The sequence below is a fragment of the Urocitellus parryii genome, chromosome 11, assembly GCF_045843805.1.
Source record: "Urocitellus parryii isolate mUroPar1 chromosome 11, mUroPar1.hap1, whole genome shotgun sequence".
NCBI lineage: Eukaryota > Metazoa > Chordata > Mammalia > Rodentia > Sciuridae > Urocitellus > Urocitellus parryii.
The window spans coordinates 116656156-116676902 of NC_135541.1; the positions used below are offsets into that span (position 1 = coordinate 116656156).

At 40.5% G+C, this 20747-nt stretch overlaps 1 protein-coding gene and 1 pseudogene across 1 annotated transcript; one reads left to right on the forward strand and one right to left on the reverse strand.

Moving 5' to 3' along the window:
* Nucleotides 1-302: 302 nt before the first annotated feature.
* LOC113196215 (olfactory receptor 10J1-like) lies at nucleotides 303-1235 on the forward strand. Its single transcript, XM_026407983.2, has one exon. The coding sequence runs from the start codon at nucleotides 303-305 to the stop codon at nucleotides 1233-1235; it is 933 nt and encodes a 310-aa protein (XP_026263768.2).
* A 2970-nt stretch (nucleotides 1236-4205) lies between these two features.
* LOC113196225 (mucosal pentraxin-like) lies at nucleotides 4206-8509 on the reverse strand (annotated as a pseudogene).
* Nucleotides 8510-20747: the final 12238 nt, after the last annotated feature.

Sequence of the window (20747 nt, forward strand, 5' to 3'; positions counted from 1 at the left end):
CTCCTGTGTTCCTACTCACCAGGAAGTCTTTACCAAATTGGCCCCAGGTACCTTTCCTTCCGCTCTGTCGCATCCCTATTTATTTTTCCACAACTTTGTGCATAAATCATCACACATGAAATTGTTTCCTGACTGTGTTTTCTATTCTTTTCTAGAACAGTTTCCCGGATGAACAGTTGTCCCCACGAACTTGAATCCATAACACCTCCTCCTCCGAGGGTTCTCCACTTCAAAGCAGTGGGCACTGAGGAATTAGGGCTGATGGACCTAAGTCTCCATCTTTTGGATCTGGGATTGGTTCAATGAAGAAGGAAAACTGCACAGTGGTGAGTGAGTTTGTTTTCCAGGGTTTCTCCAGCTTCCATGAACACCAGCTTACCCTCTTTGTGGTGTTTCTTAGTTTGTACCTCTTAACCTTGGCTGGGAATGTCATCATTGTGACAATTATCAGCATCGATCGTCACCTTCACACACCTATGTACTTCTTTCTCAGTATGCTTTCCACTTCAGAGACGGTGTACACATTGGTCATCGTTCCACGGATGCTCTCCAGCCTCAGAGGTCTGAGCCAGCCCATCTCCTTGGCTGGCTGTGCCACCCAGATGTTCTTTTTTATCACTTTGGCCATCAACAACTGCTTTCTGCTCACAGCCATGGGGTATGACCGCTATGTAGCCATCTGTAATCCCTTGAGGTACACGGTCATCATGAACAAGAGGGTATGTGCCCAGCTGGTATGGGGAGCCTGCAGCATTGGGCTGCTGGTGGCTGTTATTCAGATTTCATCTGTGTTCAGGCTGCCTTTTTGTGATAGAGAGGTGGCCCATTATTTCTGTGACATCCGCCCAGTTATGAAACTCTCCTGTGCGGACACCACCCTACATGACATACTTAATTTCATCATCAGTTCACTGGTTATTGTGGTGCCCATGGGCTTGGTCTTCATCTCTTACATTCTCATCATTTCTACTATCCTCAAGATTGCCTCTGCCCAAGGAAGGAAGAAAGCTTTTGCAACGTGTGCCTCCCACCTCACAGTGGTCATCGTCCACTACGGCTGTGCCTCCATCGCCTACCTCAAGCCCAAGTCGGAGAACACCAGGGATCAGGACCAGCTGATCTCTGTGACCTACACTGTTTTCACTCCACTCCTCAATCCGGTGGTGTATACTTTAAGGAATAAAGAGGTCAAGGATGCCCTTCGCCGGGCTATTGGCAAAAAACCTCCTGCCTAGGATCTTTGGCAGTTTGACGTACCCCCTTATCTGTAGTTTCAGTTACCCACGGTCAACTGTGGTCTCAAGGTATTAAATGGAAAATTCAGGAAATGAAGAATTCATAAGTTTTAAACTCTGCATGGCATCATTCTATGCTCGGAATGGTGATGAGATCTAGTACAATCCTGCTCCATCCCACTTGAGACATGGATCAAATATTTGTTCACTGTATCTATGTTATACATGTTACCCACACATTAATATAACAATACAATGTAATAAGATAATACAATGTAATATCTTGAGAGAGAGAATAAGACCATAGTTGCATAACAATTATTACAATATATTGTTATAATTATTCTATCATTTATTATTGTTAATCTCTTATTTTGCCTGATCTATAAATTAAACTTTATCATAGAGATGTATAAACAGGAAAAATTGTATACATGGGGTTCAGTAGTACCCTCAATCTTAGGTATCCACTTGGGGTCTTGGAATGTATTTCCCACAATAAGAGGGGACTATGGTATAATCTATCATAGTCTGGGCATTTTTTTTTGGGGGGGGGGAATGGGTACTGGGGATTGAACTCAGAGGTGCTTGGCCATTGAGCCACATCCCCAGCCCTATTTTGTATTTTATTTAGAGACAGGATCTCACTGAATTGCTTAGCACCTCACTTTTGCTGAGCCTGGCTTTGAATTTGTGATCCTTCTGCCTCAGCCTCCTAAACTTCTGGGATTATAGGTATGCATCACAGTGCCTAGTTTGGTCATTTTGTAATGCCCCTGAAATTTGATTCTATCATTCATCCTCTACCAGAAAAAGTTGCAAAATTTTGTGGTTAAATTTGCTTTAAAGAATCAAAAGTTCAGGGGTGGGGCTGTAGTTCAGTGGTGGAGCACTTGCCTAGCATGTGTGAGGCCCTGGGTTTGATCCACATAAAAATAAATAAATAAAATAAAGGTATTGTTCCCATCTACAACTAAAAAAAAAATATTAAAGAAAAAAAGAATCAAAAGTTCCCCTGACCTGAATATTGCTTTTATAAATGTTTAAAAAATGTTTATTATTTTTGTTGTGCTGGTGATTGAACCCAGTGCCTTGTGCATGCTAGGCAAATGCTCTACCACCAAGCTATTTATCATCCTATACCCTGTATTAATCTTATGGATTACCACCATGGTCAGATGTTGCTCAGGAGATGGGAAGCTGGTAGGAAGCAAGGGGAGAGCTGATTATTGAAAGTTTGTCGATGACATAAAAGTGGTCCACATAATGCCTATTTGAAGTGAGGGGTGGAAAGATCAACCTTAATGTCAGATAAACACTGAGCTCAAAAATCTTCAAAGAAGATGTGGTTGGCGTACAGAATGCATTGGAGACAGTCAAAACTGCCTTTCCCACTTATCACTTTTTCCTTTGGGCAGTGACAGGAGTAACAGATTCTGACATTCCAGAAGAAACACTGTCAGCTCAAAACATTCTCACTTGCCTTGAAGACCCATAGCATTTTTTTTCCCAATTTTGTTGAGATTCACATTAGAACAATTCTCTCAATGAGTCTGGATCAACAGTATGTTCCATGTTAGGAAATAACTTGGTCACATCTGGCCTCTGAATTTTACCCCACTATGTGCTTTCTGTGGATTAACAAATATATTACACTGTATTCACAACTATAGGGATATCTAGAGATCTTTTTTGAAGTTGAACTTATTAATGCCCCCTTTCAACTAACTGTTGTTACTGCAGATCTGGAAATCAGCCCATGATTTTTTTTTTTTTTAATCTAGGTAGAACATGACCTGGGGTCCATGTCTCACCTTTACCTTCTCCTTGGTCATCCTTTTCCTTGATGATCTCTTCTGAGAATTATTGAGTGTCTAGTTTAAAGTCTAAATTTAAAGACTTTTCTAAACAAGAGACTGGGAATTTCTAAGCTCCTGTGGTCATCATCTCCTAAAGGTTATCTTGATTTGTGAGAAAGTTTTACAATTTTAGAATTATTTGATCTGAATTAAAAAAAAACAGAATTTTACAAATGTCTTCTACTTTATAAAGAGCATATGTAGGGGAAAAAAATCAGTCAGTATCTGCCACCTGCATGACTTTTTTAGTGTCCCCATAGAAAATGTGTTTGACACTGCTTGTCAAACAAAAGGCCTGGGAGTCTCTATGGTAGGAGTGCAAAGAAGACAAATCTGCATGTTTATAGAACCTAAGAGGATAGAATATTTGCTTCCTCAGAACAGCTACTTCCAAGAGAGCAATTTGAGAGTGAGTGTGAAGCGAGATCCCCCCAGGCTTGTTTATCTTTGCTTTTCCCTGGGTTTCCCTAAGGACATCCGGAAGTCCTTTCTGGGTTATGTACCAGGAAGACACTTTCAACACCTTGCTTTCCGAAGCCCCTTTTGAGAACCTCTCTTTGGAGGTTCTGCCCACTAAACTAGCCAATTCCTAAAAGTTTTGCCTAGTAGATATATCACTTTTTTAAATTCATGTTTTATTTTTATTTTTGGCAATACTGGGCATCAAACCCAGTGGCACTCTATCAAAAACTACAGCCCTGGTCTTTTTAAATTTTTTTTTTTATTTTGAAACAGGGTCTTGCTAAGTCGCCCAGGGTGGTCTTGAACTTACAATTCTTCCTCCTCAGACCCCCAAGTGGCTGGGATTACAGGTGTGCTCCACCACACTTGGCATGAGACATTATATTTTTAGGTTGCTGAATTGGAGAGCACAGAGCCCCCGCCGTAGGACCTCCTGTAGCTATAGAGGATTCTATGAGATTGGTATCTGGTACTGAAAGCAGTTGGTTCCCCTGAGTTCCTATGATATGATGCTGCAGAAAATTACAGCACCATCCAAAGTAATTTTTGCAACAATAAATAATATATATTGAAGGCCTAGCTAGACTTCGTGGGTTTTTTTTTTTTTAATGTAGTTTACCCCAGAAAAAAAAAATCAATAGATTTAATTTCAAAGAGATGTGACACAAATCATACTGGAAAGAATGAGGCTTATGGGCCACACCTTAGGCTTAGTCACCACATCCTCACTATCTTCATGAATCAGGGCCTGGCAATTCAGGATATTGCCCTGGTAACACCAGTCACACATCTCATTGAGGGGGAGTATATGGTCCCCTAAAGACAACTCCCATACCTCTCCAACAACGGATTGTTTTGCATCAAAATGTCCCCCAAAGGAATCCTGCTCTTGTCCCAGGATAATCTTTGCCTCAGCCCCCAGAGAATACCCCTTGCTCAAACCTTTCCTACCCCTGGACCCAGAGCTCAGCAATCCCAGAGGAGGGTTCCCAGCTCACGCACAAATGGATTGGGGAATAAGGGGACTTTGGTGGGCCTGGAGAGTGGCCTCCGCATGCCCAACAGACAGTGTGAACTCTTCTATTCTGTCAACAAAGAAAAGAAGCTCATTGTCCTGGTCCCCAGTGTTGAAAGAGAAGAGACTATAAGGACAGGTGAAGGCGCTGAAGGGCTTCAGACACAGAGCGAAGTCCCCGCAGCAGCTTCTCCACCTGGGGGATCAGGGACACAGGGTCTCCACCTGGGGGATCAGGGACACAGAGGCGGTAGCTGATTCTTGAGGGAAAACAAACACCTTTCCTCTCATATCTGTGGAGAAAAGACAACGAAGCAAAACTCTGTCGACTCACTTGTGTGATTTGCTCTCACTGTGAGCCCTGGGCGGCCTCCTGACAGTCTTGATGTGGCATGCCGAAGTTTATGGAGTTCCTGCAAGTGCATTGTTTCTGTTAGTGTAAGCAAAATGTCAGTGTTAAAAGGCGGGTTTTGGGTTCAGCTGGCCTGTCAGAAAAGGAGATTAAAGATATCCCATATCAAGCCTACCCCTCTTTGTTACGGATTTCATCTGGATAACAGTGAAAACACTAGTCACAGAAAAGGACCCGCCGATGATGACTTGCTGACTCACTGAGCATCATGGATAAAGCATGCCACACTCCATATTCTTTTACCACTGATGAGGCTCTGAGATTTCTCCCAAAGGACACGTGTGGTTGGGGTTACATATAACTGTGGTGGCTCATCGCGAAACTTGATTTGGCTATGATGGACCAACATTTGTGATTAGGACAAAGTCTGAGGAATACGATAGCCTGCAAACCATGCGGCCCAACCTTAGTGATGCCCTTGACACCCTGTCCATTTCCCTGGGCAGTTCTTGTGGGTTAGTTGGGGGTCAGTTTTCCACAATTTCTCATAGCTGCCACACCAGGATCACGAAATTACTTATCATTCACTCATCAAAAGAGTATGATTATCATAAAAATTATTATTCTTTTCTTTCTTGGAAAAATAAACTGAACAAAGACTATGGTCTGGAAAATAAATGAGAAAATAGTGACTAACTGAATCAAGGGACACAGAGCCTAGAAGTAATAGGAAATCTTGAATCGAGTTTTGCTTCATAAGAGGAAATGGAAAAAAACGTCTTGAATTCCTATTTCCTTAGATACAGAAGATTTTTTAGGAATGGTTACGGTAACGTTAGACAAACAATCAAAACAGAATACTTAGGAAGCCAGGAAGAGATCATGGATAAGAGAAAGAAAGGGAGTGACACAGAAGGACACAGAAAGACTGAAAATTCTCAATTTCTGTCAGTCCAGTGGGAACTGGGAGAATAGGAGAGGAAATCATGCATCTATACCCTTGGTTTAATTCTTTCCCTGTTTGTGATATGCAGCTTTGTCAGTGCTACAGAACAAGGGCCCACTGCAGACCCAAGGCATCTGTAACAGTCCTTGGTCACTGGTTCCTGTGATCACCCTGGAAAGACTTCTGACACGTTGCTAAAACAGGAGGCCTGAGTTGATGAGAGGAGATAGGAAAATGGAAACGGAGAGTAGGTCATCTTAGAGAGAAGGTGGCTCACCACTCCTGCCTTCCAGTTTTATTGGGGTCTCAGGGAAATTTCCACTGAGTCTTGCCCAGGTCCACCCCTTGATGTTTGACTGACGGCAGGATTGCTTCAGAGTTTCACATCCTTAGTGTGCATGCTCTTGCCCCATGGAGGGGAGATTTACTATTACAATGACATGCTAAAGATCCGAGCTCACTCTGGGTCACTTTGGCCCGTGATGACCTGTTATAATTGAAATTTGCTCTTACAGATCATTAGGGGGTTTGCTTCTAATGATCCTGTCTTCCTGAGTTCTCAAATCTGATCTGTGTAAAGGCCACAGAACCCCTTCCCCTTCAGGGTAACTTATATTCTTACAGGCAGGGAGGGATAACCCTTTCAGGCCTGCATTTCTTTTGCAGCTAACAGGTTGTTTGCTGAGGAATGTTACATATCCTATTGACTCAAGCTAGGCAGGGCTGCCAGGTAAATTGCTTCTTAAAAGAAAGCGTGTGGGAGACAGTTGGCCCCCAGATTATAGAATTATCCCTTTAACCTCATGTTCCCACTACTCATATCTGTTTCTTACTTATCATCAGTATATAAACCTGGAGAAAAAAAAAAACAGCCTGGTTAGCCAGAGAATGAGATTTTGAATAACTTAATAGCATAGAGAAACAAATGTCTCAAACTTGAGAAGATAAGGTTATCCTTAGAGGCAGTAATAGAAAGGGGTAAAAAAAAAAAAAAAAAAAAAAAGGTGTTGAAATACTAAAGCTTTTTTACAGCTAATACAAAACTAATATTTTTACGACACCTACACATCCCCAAGTATATGTTGCCTTTAAATGCTCTCACCCACCCTTCATAAGGATTCTTTATTGCGTAGATATCATTTCTATTTGCCATTGTAGAGATGAAGACACTGAGACTCAAGAGTTCAATAATTTCACAAAGGCCATTCAGGCGTGAGGGAGGAACGGGCTCTCTGATTTAAAGTCTAAGCTACTTCTAAGAGTTCCCGTTTCCTCTCGCATTACTCAGGCTAAATGCTTATTTTCGCTTTGCATTGCTTTGATCAAGAGACCTGACAAGAACAACTCAGGGGAAGAAAAGTTTACTTTGGCTCCTGGTTTCAGAGATTCAGTGCATGGCTGGCTGACTCCATAACCGTAGGCCTGAGGGGAGGCCAAACATCAGGGCAGAAGGGCGCGGTGGAGGAAATCAGCTCAGCACATGGCAACCAGGAAGCAGAAAGAGGTCCATTTACCAGGGACAAAATATCAACCACAAAGGGATGCCCGCAACGATGGACTTCCTCTAGCCACATGCTACATTGTAGAGTCACCACCCATTAATCCTTTCAAGTGAGTCCATTCGCCAATTGGATTATACTTTTCCTGATTTAATCATCTTCCCTCTGAACGTTTTTTGCATTGTCTCCTATGTGAGTCTTGGGGGAGGGGGGCTGCTCATATTCAAACCATAGCAATGATTGAAAAGGATCAGAGCGTCGAAACCCACCCCGGTACCTACTTCTCTTTTTCTAGCAGGAATCACACGCTCCTTCTTATTCTCTTGGGTGAGGGGCAGTGGTACTCCCCTGTAACAGGCTGGGCTGGTTCTCCTTGCTCCAACCCAGGGACTCTCCTTGTGCCAGGCATATCCTGTTTCATTAGCATCAGTGGAGGTTTTAAAAATATGTCCTAAAATAAATTCTCCTCTCATCAGGTATGGGCTGACTCATGGCAATGAATAAGGAACAGCAGGAGTGAGGTACGTGATTTCTAAGATTAGATTATGAAAAGGCTGGCGCTTTTGCATTTAAGGCACTTTCTCCCCCTGTGTCCGATCACTCACTATTGGAGTCGACCTGGGCATCATGTGGGCTGCTCTAAAGGATCGCCCCGGGGGGGGGGAGGGGGGCAAGGAATGAAAAGGGGGCCTCAGGCCAACAGACCGGGAGGAACTGAGGCCCTCAACTCCACCTCCTGAAAAGATCTGAACCCCGACTGCACCCTGCAAGATCCTCCCCTAGTGACGCCTTCAGAGGAGGCTCAAGCCCTGGCCCATGGACTGCAAACTCACCAGAGACCTCTCATCAGGATCACCACTAATCTACTCTCTGTTTTCTGCTCCACAGAAAAAAAAAAACATGAGATAATAAGTGCTTTCTGTCTCAAGCTGCTGGGTCCAAAGGTAAATTCTTAGGCAGCAAAAGGCAACTTAACATTTCTTTCACACCCCCCTGACAGCAGCAGCAACCACCGAAAAACATCTTGTACCCTGAATACCCTGGGACTCCGAGGCACTTCTGAGTCAGGCGGAGGACCTGACTGTGTCGCATCTCCTGAGAGAACCGAGAGAAGCAGGGCCCCTGGAAGGAGTTTCTCCATCATGCCTTCCTTGGGCTCCAGGGGTAGTGGGAGGAATAGCACAGTGTTCTCATGGTTTGGCTCTTTCTATTGTGCCCACAGGGGCCAGGCCTTTGTTCCATCGACAAAAAGCAAAGTTATAAATGGTCAACATCAGCTGAACAAAGATAATGGCTGAAACTTGTCTGTTTCCCTTTTGAGCTGTTGTGCTTTTGCTTTCTTTTTGCATTATCCTATTTCCTTCTGAACTGTCCTGTTCATCTCTCCACTACCCACCCCTGACCCCATGAGGCTCTATGTCCTCTTGATGTTCTTATGTGTTGAGAACGTCACAGCAGCCTGCCGTAGTCCAGATCTTAAATGTCCATCATGTCTTGTCCCCCAGCTTAGCAACCTTGGAAGGTGGTGGTGGAAATCTTTCAGAGGTGGGATCTAGGGGGAAGTTTTGTTATTGCGGTAAGCCCTCGAAGGGAGCTGCAGGAGTCAGTCTCTTCCTCTCTCTTCATTCTTCCCAACAAACATGAATAAAGCAGCTTACTGTGCCATGTGCTCTCTGCCATGAGATATTGAAAAGTAATGGAGTCTCTGGTCATAAACTGAAACTATGAGCCAAATTAAACCTTTCCTCCTTTTTAGCTTTATTTTCTCAGGTATTTTGTTGTAGGAACAAAAAACTGACTTAGATTCATTATAAGTGTGAAGACTATGAAGTGAGCATACTTGTGGACCTGCTGGAGAGACCACTTTCCACTCTTTGATTAAGGGGAGGAGACATTCACTGATTCAGGTGGCAGTGGAATTCAACAGGGTTGTGGGATGGAAACCCCTTTGTTTGTGGCAGAGTAGAGATCTAGCTATTGTAGTCAACAACAACAGTGTTGCCAAGTTCTCTGTGGATGTTAGGCTCTAAGATGATGCCCTTTGACACCATCAGGAAACTGGGGGCTCAGGTAAGGTGTCCACGAATTTGGATATAATTGAGTTCATCTCAAGAGGGCATGGATTAATGTTTAGATTCTAGGAATAATCTAATTTGTATGACCTAAATCCATGATTTATAAATCTATTTATGTTTTATCTTAGCATTTGTTTCTTTGTCTTCAATAAAAATCTGTTGAAAGTTGCTTTATTGATTTTGCCTTTTTTTCATCACACATTATGACTTTAAAATCCAAGAACATATAAGTCAGGTGTGTTTTTTCCCCCACAGATAAATCTCCTGCACCTATCACTGTGATTAAACTTATATATAAGAAGTTTAAAGCTGTCTATGGAACTAATGGCTCCATAGTTCCCAGGTTAATGAAAAGTAAAGTAAATTGTATGAATTAAGGTGGCTCTCAGTTGCAAACAACAAAAACCACTATAGTTGTGGCAGTCTATTTTTACTTAATTATGCTCTGTAACAAACCACATTTAAACCCAGCTTTTAAAACAACAAACATTTATTTAGTTGATGAGTCTGTGGGTTGGAGATTGGAGCTTAGTGATTCCTTTGGTCTCCAACTAGATGATTAGCAGCAAGTGAGCTAGTTGTTGGACAATAATAGCCTATGAGTCAGAGGTGGGGTTACTGGGATTCAAACATGTTAAGATCCGTGTCTTGTTTATATAATTTTAGATTGATCTAATCAATCTTCCATTTTTCTCTCTTGTAACTCTGAAATCACGCCCATTGCACCATACAACAAGACTCCCCAGAATTCTGAAAATAACTTTTTACAGCATATTTTTGCACAATACAAAATAAATAAGTTATTGCCATCAAATATGTTACTGTGCCAGTATATACAATTAAATGTCACTTTGTAACTTAGTTTTACGGATCTTAATAATATTCATAATGCATATTTAACAATCCAGGCATAATGGTGGGCACCTGTAATCCTAGCAATTTGGGAGGCTGAGGAGAGAGGTTTACAAGTTCAAGGCCAGCCTGCGCAATTTAGCATATGAGTCAGAAAAGGGGTTACTTGTCTCAAAATGAAAGATAACGAAGTTCTTAGGATTTAGCTCAGTGGTAAAGAACCCCAGGGTTCAATCCCTAGCACCTAACAATAATAAATCTAAAAAGACAAATATAGTGTTTCATAATACTAAACTAACTTTAAATTAATCATGAAAAAAACATAACTATGGACAGATTAAAAATGATGTTTTATATATCACATTTAGCTTGGGGATAAAAATGCATTAAAATAAAAATTGTAATTCCACTACTTTTTGCTGCATCAGAAACATACAAACATTTCTTTCATCGTTTTGATTTTTGTTTCTGATATTTAGAGACTAAAAATAATTCTTAAATAAATACTTGTTTACTTTTGAAGGGTTTAAGTCCTAAAGACATTTTGATTTACTATAGAATATTTACTATATTATAATATTTCTGAAATAAATATGAATAAGTTTCAAAAATAGGAAGCATGTAAAAACCTAAAATAATACTCTTCTATATATATATATATATATATATGTATGTGTGTATGTATTTAACATATATGTGTATGTATATGTATATACACAATTACAGATATTCAAAGAAAAAAATCCATATACACTCAATATATGGAACCCAGAGGAAGGAGGAAATAAGGAAAGAGAAAGGAGTAAATTTCTAAGATATCCACAAAGGTTACTATCTATAAACAAGAGATAAGAAAAAGTTATGAGAAAAGTGATGTGATAAATACACGGCATCTAATTTCTAATTTTGTAACTTTCTCTACAGTTTTGTCGATTTAAACTTCATAAGCATTACCTTTAATTTTAAAGGTCATCTTCATGCGAGTTTTCTGAATGATCATTTTTTTGTTCCTTATCACATTTCGATATGAGTGCCGCTTCTGTTCCATAAGTTCAACCAACAACTTGTTAGGGATATATATGAAACAAATATACGGCTTAGAATAAAAGCCATGTAAAAAAGTATAACGGTTAAAAGCAGCACCTCATTTTGCGATAATAAACTCCCCTTGTGGCTGAATCCTGAATAAGCGCTTCTGATCTCCACTAACAGACCTGCTCAACTAACACCCACTTAGAGGCCTCTAGAAGGATCCATTGTAAAGGAATAAATAAGATCAAGAAACAACCTTCTGGCTGGGCATGGTGGCACAGGCTTGTAATCCTAGTGGCTTGGGAGGCCAAGGCAGGAGGATCTCAAGTTCAAGGCCAGCCTCAGCACGGTGCTATGCAACTTAGCAAGACCCTGTCTCAGAACAGCAACAACAATAACAACAAACAAACAAATAAACAAAAAGGGCAGGGGATGTGACTCAGTGGTTAAGCACCCCTGGGTTCAATCTCCAGTACTGAATAAAAAAAAAAATAAAAATAAAACAAGAGAAAAGAGAGAAAGAAAACAAAAAGAAACAGCCTACTTCTTGCCTCCACTTCAAGGCCCATAGCCCATCTACACCGTGACTGATGGCAGTTTTTGGTGAGAGCTCAGTTCTTCCCATATTCACTTTGTCCCAAGAACTGGAAACACAGACCACAAGTACGAGAGAGGCTGAACCCTGATAAAGACACAGGATCCATTTCCTGGCCGGACATGGAAGGCTGCTCCGTCAAGAGAAACTGGGCGATGGGAAGTGGAGCAGCCACACATCCTGAAACAAGTGCCCAGGGAGAAAAAACCCTCGTGGAGACCGCAGGGAGGTCAACAGAGTAGAGGAAAGGATCAGGCGGTGGTGGGGATGGCTGGGAATGATGTCGGCCAAGTCATATTGTTGTACGTATGTGCTAAAACATGACAACAAATCCCACCATTACACAATATCACAATACACCAATAAAAATGGGAGGAAAAAGAGAAAAAAAAATTTATTCATTTCAACTGAACATATCATCTGAACTTGACCCTTGTCACCAGGACCAAGACTTCGTCCTTCAAAGAAGAGTGTGAGAGCCAGATGGAGAGTATGCCTCACCACTAGGACTGCTCCAGGGCCTGAGTCCCCTCATCTCTCAATCTCCATTTGGAAGCTCATGGAGGACTCAGTTCAGTCAAGGGGAGGCTCCTGACCCTGAAAAACAGAGTGGAGGTACACTGGAGGTTATTTATGGAGAGAGAGGCACACAGTGGGGATGGGGAAGGTGGTGGAAAAATAAGAGCCACTGGAAGGAAGTAAGCCATTGGGGTTTCTATATCGTCCCTGGCACTGAGGGTGCTCTCTGATTCTTGGCTGCTGTGAACTGAGTTGCTTTTCTCTGCCATGACCCTCCACCATGATTCTCTGTTCACTGCAGGCCCAGAGCAGTGGTACTGGCTGACCACAGACAGAACCTCTGAAACCATGAGCCCAACATAAACTTGTCCTTCTCAAAGTTGTTCTTGTCAGATATTTTGGTCACAGGGATGAAAAGCTAACTAACACACAGCTGAGGATGTAGCTCGGTGGTAGAATGTCCCTGGGCTCCAACCTTAGTTCAATAAAAGAGGGGGGGGGCACTGCAGGGGACACAGCCTTGGTTAGGCCCTTTCTAAATACGTGACCTTCAGGAAGTTACACTCTGCCATGAACCCGTTTCCTCGTTTGTAAAACGAGAATGATAAAACCCTAGCTACCCATCAATCTCTCACACATTTGGGAAACAGGGCTCATGATCAGAAGTGGACTTAGTCAAAACGAACAGGCGCGACAGGTCTTCCGATGGCAGTGTGGCCGATACCATGTGTAAAAGAGAGCAGTTACTGGTTAACTTGCCAGTCAACCTAGATAAACATTTATTTTATAACCTTTTACCTAACACTTAGCCAGACTCAGATATAGTTCTCAGGTGTGTACTTATACTTAGGGTGCCAACTATGTTGTTGTAACCTAAAAAATAATAGTGTTTCTCTCTGACCTTTCCTAATCTCAGGGGAAACAGGATTCCCTTTCTTCCCCATTTTAGACAGATTTAGCTGTCCATGCGCACACACCCACCATAGGAACAAAGTGATCCAGACTTTGGGGATGGTACCAGAAGATCTCAGAATTGACTGTCTCCTGAATTTACAAGTGAATTTCGATTCCAGGCAGAGAACCTGTGGAATGTAGCCTTTGAGTTACCTCCTTAAAAGCCCCCTGCTCCTGCAGATGGGCAGAATCACAGCCTCTGGGACAGGAGTCCCTTGTGTTTCTCCCTCCCTAACAAAGCAATAAACCTTCTTTATCCTTTTTTCCTCAAAACAAGACAAAACCCAGCTACCTCATAGAGTTGCCATAAATATTGTATGAGATTAATGATGAGGCTAAATATTTAAAATGTTATAAAAACGTTAATCATTAAAAAATAAAAACTTTAAACTTGTTCAGAAATAAGCTGCTTTCCCCCCTCATTGTAGAGTTCTCAGAAAAAAAAAAAAACCCACGTTTTCTGGCTTTCTTTAAAATGTGAGTCCTGATCAAAGGACAAACTCTACAGAGGAACAATTAGTAACATAGAAAAATAATTTTTAGAATTCCATTTATGACTTAGGGAGATAAAGAACAAGACCTGGCTTCACCTTCAGGTGAAGAATATTCTTAAGAGTCTTCTGGTTGATGTTTGGAATACTGGAAAACCACATGCAGAAGGATACACTAGACCCTTATCTTACACCATACCCAAAAATAAACTCGAAGTTGATTAAAGATCTGAAGGTCAGAGCCAGACTCCACACCATTGACCTCCTAGGTGGGGGCAGGGGAGGTGTAAGGGGAAAGCCCTTTAATATTGGCCTTAGCAATTATTTTTTCTCTTTTTCTTTTTGGATATTGCCCTGACAGGCAATAAAAGCAAACACTAAGCAAGTGGGCTTACAACAAACTAAAAAGATAAAAAGCTTCTGCCAGCAAAGAATAAAATCAGCAAAATAAAAAAGTAGACTATCAGCTAAAAGAAAATATTTGCAAACCATATATCTGACAAAAGTCTAATATCCAAAATATACATGAAAGTTGATAGTAAGAAAACAAGCAACCTCATTAAAAACTGTGCAAAGGATTTGAATAGACATTGTTTCCAAAGATGACATAAAAACTTGCTCAATATCACTAATCATCAGAGATGATTACACAGTGAGATATGACTTTTCACCTATTAAGATGACTGTTAGCAACGAAAAGGAGAACAAGTGTGGTGAAGCTGTAAAGAAAAGGGAGCCCTTGTGCACAGTTGGTGGGACTACAAATTAGATATACACTACGGGAAATGGTGGAATTTCCTAAAGCAATTAACTATCTGGCCGGGCTCACTGGCCTACACCTGTAATCCCAGTGGCTCGGGAGGCTGAGGCAGGAGGATCATGAGTTCAAAGTCAGCATCAACAACTTAGCAAGGTGCTAAGCAATTCAGTGAGACCCTGTCTCTAAATAAAACACAAAATAGGGCTGGGGACATGGCTCAGTGGTTGAGTGCCCCTGAGTTCAATCCTAAGTACTAAAAAAAAAGAAGAAAGAAAGAAAATAGAACTATCTATCATCTAGCAATCCCTTTTCTGGATATACACCCAAGGGAAATGAAATCAATACCTGAGAGAGATTTCTGCATCTCATGTTCAATGCAACATTATTCACAATTGTCGAGATATGCAAAAAGTCTAGATGGTCTGTTAACAGATAAATAAAGAGAGAAATTGTTATATATATATGAATATTACTCAGCCTTAAAACAAGGAGATACTACCATATCTGGCAGTATAGATTAACTTGTGACACATTATGCAAAGTAAAATAAAATTGATACAGAAAGAAAAATACTGCATGATCTCATTTGCAATCTTAAGAGAAAGTTTAATACATACAAACAAAGAAGAATGGTGGTTACTGGGGAAGGAAGAAGGGAAGGGAATGATGATATGTAAGTCAAAAGAGTTTCAAATTGCAGTTATATAGGATAAATTAAGTCTCGAGATCTGACATGCAACAGAAGGACTATAATTAGTATGATGCTTACTGAAAATTTGCAAAGAGAATAGATTTTATGTGCTCTTACATAACACATACAAAAAGGGAAAAAGTAGAAAGATCATGAATATGTTAAATTGTTTACCTACAGAAATTAATTCAGTATATATGAAACAGAGCCCCTTTAACATTAAAAGTGTCTTCCTGATAACTGCATTTTTGCATCCCTTATTTCCTCATGCTGGGAATGAAAACTACTGCATGCTGAGGAAAGATGCCAAGAAAATTTTAAATATTCTCCAGCTTACCATCCTAGCTAGAATCTACATACGTACATGACCTGGCTTTTATTTCTATCAATTTTAACCACTACTTTAGGAACCCGCACAAAACTCTTTTTTTTTTTTTTCTTTTTCCATCATTCATCTCTTTCTTACCTGGGCAGGCCACCAAACCCCATAGACTGGGATCCTGTAGGCTTTCTGGCTTCCCAGCCCATAACTTGTACATGTTTATCAAACATCATTTGTACACCTTAAATTTCTCAAGTAGAGGGCTGGGGATGTGGCTCAAGCAGTAGAGCGCTCTCCTGGCATGCGTGCGGCCCGGGTTCGATCCTCAGCACCACATACAAAGATGTTGTGTCTGCCGAAAACTAAAAAATAAATATTAAAAAAAATTCTCTCTCTCTTTAAAAAAAAATTTCTCAAATAGAGACAATAATTGCAGATCCTTTTATTACTTGCATTTTGTGTCCAACCCTGACACTGACTTACACTGTGACTTTGAGTGATTTATTTCATATGTGTGTGTTACTTTTTTCCTTTGCAAAATAGGAGAATAAATACTGCTTTGTGTTCTCTCCCCCCCCCCCCCCGCTGTCTCTCTCTCTTTTCTTGGCACTCCATCCCCCTCAAAAATCATTACCGTGATTATATTATTTTAGGGAAAGCTGATCTCACTGAATACACGTCATTCGGAAGGCAATGTTTGGGTTTAGTAAATTATACATCAATGTGAACTGTTGTTGGACATCCTGGCTACTTACCTCCTAAACAAAATTCAGCAATGAGGGCATAATAATTAATCCCTATCTCTGCCCTGAATGGGAGTAAGTTGTTGAGAACTGAGTGTCAGGGACACTGAGTCAATGGAGTTAATGGAGTTAGGACTTTATGAATAGCTGACCACTAGGAACCGGAGAGGGTCTGGCATGCACAAAAGCAGTATTTATATCAGTCCATTCAAGTTTTCTACTTCTTACCTGAAGAGGAATAAATAAGAACCAACTCATACCTGAACTGAAATAATTAGCACAGATTCATTCATCCTTAGCTGCATTCAACTCTCCAGGGGATTTTCAGAACTTGAGGGTGAATTACCCAGTGACCAAGCATGAGAGAAAAATAGATGGCGCTCCACATACTTTGTTCATTGTACTCGACAAATGAACCATTTTTTATGTTCCTGGAGTTGAGTTGATAGAACCAATAGAACCAGACAAATAAGTTAAGGAGAAGAATCTACCATGTATAGACCTTTAATTCCTCTATCACATGGAAATAAGATAACATGTAATTGTAAATTCTCTGTAAAAATCCAATATGCAGTAAGGTCTATGTAGAGATAATCTGATATTAGCATATGGTCAGTATAAATTTAGTAGGATAATTTTTCTCTTTTCTCTATACAAATTATGTGTCTTGATTCTAAGGAAATCTTATGTATCAACCTCACGTGTGACTAATGCCTCTCATTCTGCAGCACCCAGACCAATGCTATAAACTCTTCTATATCTGCATAATTCCTGAGCAGTAGCCTATCTATTGGGTACAGAGAGGGCACTCTCAAGCCACTCTAATATACCCTTGCCTTCGTCCACGTGTGCAGACCCTTAGGAGGAAGAGAAACTCCATATGAAAAAAAGATATATTGTATTGAACAGGAGTCCTTGAACTTAGATCCTCTTCCCTCAGCCTCCTGAGTTTCTGGGACTCCAGGAATACACCATGGTGCCTGGCTTCTGTTTACTGTTTTGAAGAATCACCAAACTATTTTTCACGTCTCTGCACTATTTTACCTTCCACTAATTCACAAGGGTTCTTCCACATTCTCATCAACACTTATTTGTTGTTGTTAATATAATGACCACTCTTAATGGGTGTGAAGTGTAAAAACAATTCTTGGTTTTGATTTGCATATCCCGGATGATTAGTGAAGTTAAACATCTTCTTGTGTGTTTATATTGGTTACTTGTATATTTTGTTTGTAGTATCATCTATTCAAATTCTTAGATCACCTTCCAATTGCTTTTGTTTTTAATTGTAAGAATATATATAGAGAGAGAGACAGTGAGTGTGTGTGTATATATATATATATATACATATATATGTATATATATATAATCCCTATCAAATATTAAGATATATGATTTAAAAATATTTTCCCATTCTGTATACTGTCTTTTCACTCGATTTTGATGCACAAAAGATTTTAATCTTGATGAAGTCTAATTAATGTATAATGTTGCCTGTTCTTTGGGTGCATACCAAGAAATGATTGCCAAATCCAAGGTCATGAAAATTTTCTCCTATGTTGTCTTTTAAGAATTGTACATTTTTAGGGGCAGGGGTTATGGCTCAGAAGTGTAGCACTCACCTAGCATGTGCAAGGCCCTGGGTTCAATCCTTAGCACCACATAAAAAAATAAATAAATAAAAGTTTGGTTTTTTAAAAAAAGAATTGCACATTTTTAACCATTAGAGTTGAGTTCTTGATCCATTATGAGTTAAGTTTTGGAGATGGTTGTCTTAGTCTGTTTTCTATTGCTATAATTGAATACCGCAGACTGAGTAATTTATAAGAATAGAGATTTGTTTAACTTGTAGCCGGAGGCTGGGAAGTCCAAGAGCATGATCCAGGCATCCACCAGCATCTGATAAGGGCCTTCTTACTGGGTCAAGCATGGCAGACAGCATCCTATGGGAAGACAGAACAAGCATGTCCTAGAGAGTTCATTTTTATTCAAAGTCATTCCCTCTAAAACCATGAATCCATCAATCTGTTATCACTGGGGAGTGCTGCTGGGGTCCAGGTCCTTAGTATCCCAAACAAAAATTGAGCAAGACACACAGAAGTAACAAGCAACGTACAGATTTATTGAAGGTGAAGGTGAAAGTAGCACTCTGTCAGGTAGAGCTGAGTGGACTGAGTGAGGGAGAGAGGCTCGAAGCTCCCAAGTCTGGGAATTAATGTCTTATAGGCTTCTCTGTGAGATATTTTCTTCCTTATAGGAACCGAATTGAAGACCTATCTCAATTGCTCCCACTGGTTACCTTATATAGTATCCTAAGGTATAGTACCTTATAGTGTCCAATTTTCCCCCAAATTGGTTACTTTAGAAAACCTGATTAAGATACCGTCCACTTGACTCCTCACTTGTCATTTTAGAACACTGAACCTGTGACGGGAGTTGTCAGGGGTGATAAGTTCTCAGCAGTGGGAGTTGTCATGGTAATGGTGTAAGAGGACAGACCCGAGGTTAAAACAGTAGTTCTATAAAATGGGCCCACTGTGCTGAACCCCCACATGCTTCCTTTTCTAAGAAGCACTTTACTTGCACCTCTGCCAGACCTAAGTGGACAGGATGTCACCTTCCTCAAAAAACTACCTGTTATCTGCAGGAAAAATACAGGTCCCAGATAATGTCAATGGGAGGAACCCAGGAGACTTTGATCCTCTTATCCTGAAAGGCAGGGAGATAAGGATGATTCCTCCTAAGAATAAAATCTGTAAGAATGCATGGTTAAGAATCCAGTTAGAACTGGTCAGCAGGGGCCACGGTGGGTGATCCAGAGGTGCCATGGCAATGGTTACTTGAAAATTTGATGTCCCCCTGCTGTTAGTCAAAAGTCAAAAGGTGGACCTGGACAGGACTCTCTGGAAACTGGAGCACAGGAGAGGCACACTGTCCCTCTCCTCTCTGAGAGGACCCTCTCTGTCCCTTGAGAGTATCCCCTTTCCTTTTCCCTGTCCCTTCAATAAGCCCATTTCTGTCACTGCGAGTAACATGTCTGAATCTTTCTGACCTGATCCCAAGAATTAGGGTTTGAAGGGTGGGGAGCTGCCTCCATGTCTTGGAAGACTCCACCTCTGTAACAAGGAGACTTATAAATGGGGACCCGATGACTCATCTTGCTGCCTTCTCCTCCAGCTGCATTCTTCTTGTACCGTGGCTCTGCCATCTTGGTGTCCCTGAACTCCTACCTAACAAACCTATGGGTTGACCCCAAAGACCCCACCTCTTATATACCACTAACATGTACCTTTGGGGATGGAGTTTCAACCATGAATTTCAGAGGAGACTTTCAAACAATGGCCAGTGTAAGGATCCAACTTCATCTTTTCTACGTAGACATCCAGTATTCCCCCCTCCTTTTGTTGAAGACACTTTCCTTTCCCCATGGTCTTGGCACCCTTGTTAACAAGGAAATGAATTAACCAGATATGCAAAAGTTTATTTCTGGGCTCTTTCTTCTTTTCATTGGTGTATGTGTGTGTCCTTATACCTCATGAACTTTTCACCTAGAATTCCCAGACGTTAACATTTTACCATGTTTGCTTTATATCTCTCCTCTCTTTTATTCTAGCTCTCTGTGACCATTTCCTTTCCCCTCTCTACCCCCATACACACACATACGCACACACACACACACACACACACAATTTCTATACATTTTTTTTTTGCACCACTAGAGGTAGTTGCAGACATGATAGTCCTCTACCCCTACATACTTCAGCATGCTTTCTTAAGAGCAGGGATAGGTATTCTCTTATAGCATGGATTTTTAATAGGGATAATATTAACCCTGAGGGAATAAAAAAAAACTGGTTCTAAGAACAAGAAAATTTCAAATATCACAATGGCCTATTATGACCCTCCAAAGCTCAACCTTACCCAATAAAATCTTATTTCTCAGTATTTAATTTCTCTTATTAGGGAGAAATTAATTCCATGAAAAAAGAATGTAATTAACTAATTTAATTTATTTCCTTGGAAAGATGATAATAAAAAAATAATTGGGAAGCATTATCTTATATAATTATGCAACAATTATCAAAATCAGGAAATCAACATTGAAATAATAGTCTAATACAATGTACAGACTTTTTTTTCTTATATTTTACCAGTTATTTGAAAGAAAGAAATACAAAAATTTCCAGTTTTTCCACCACATGCCATCACCCCATGGTTCTCTAATCATTTTCCATCCAGAACAGTTCTTTGGTCTTCTTTTATAGACACAGGCCAGTTTTTTAGCATATTTATTATCTTAAATTTATCTGATGTGTCATGATCATCTTCAGGCAGGAATTATGTT

What these genes read in the sequence shown, in the direction of transcription:
- LOC113196215 (XM_026407983.2), top strand. Translation starts at nt 303, where the DNA reads ATGAAGAAGGAAAACTGCACAGTGGTGAGTGAGTTTGTTTTCCAGGGT.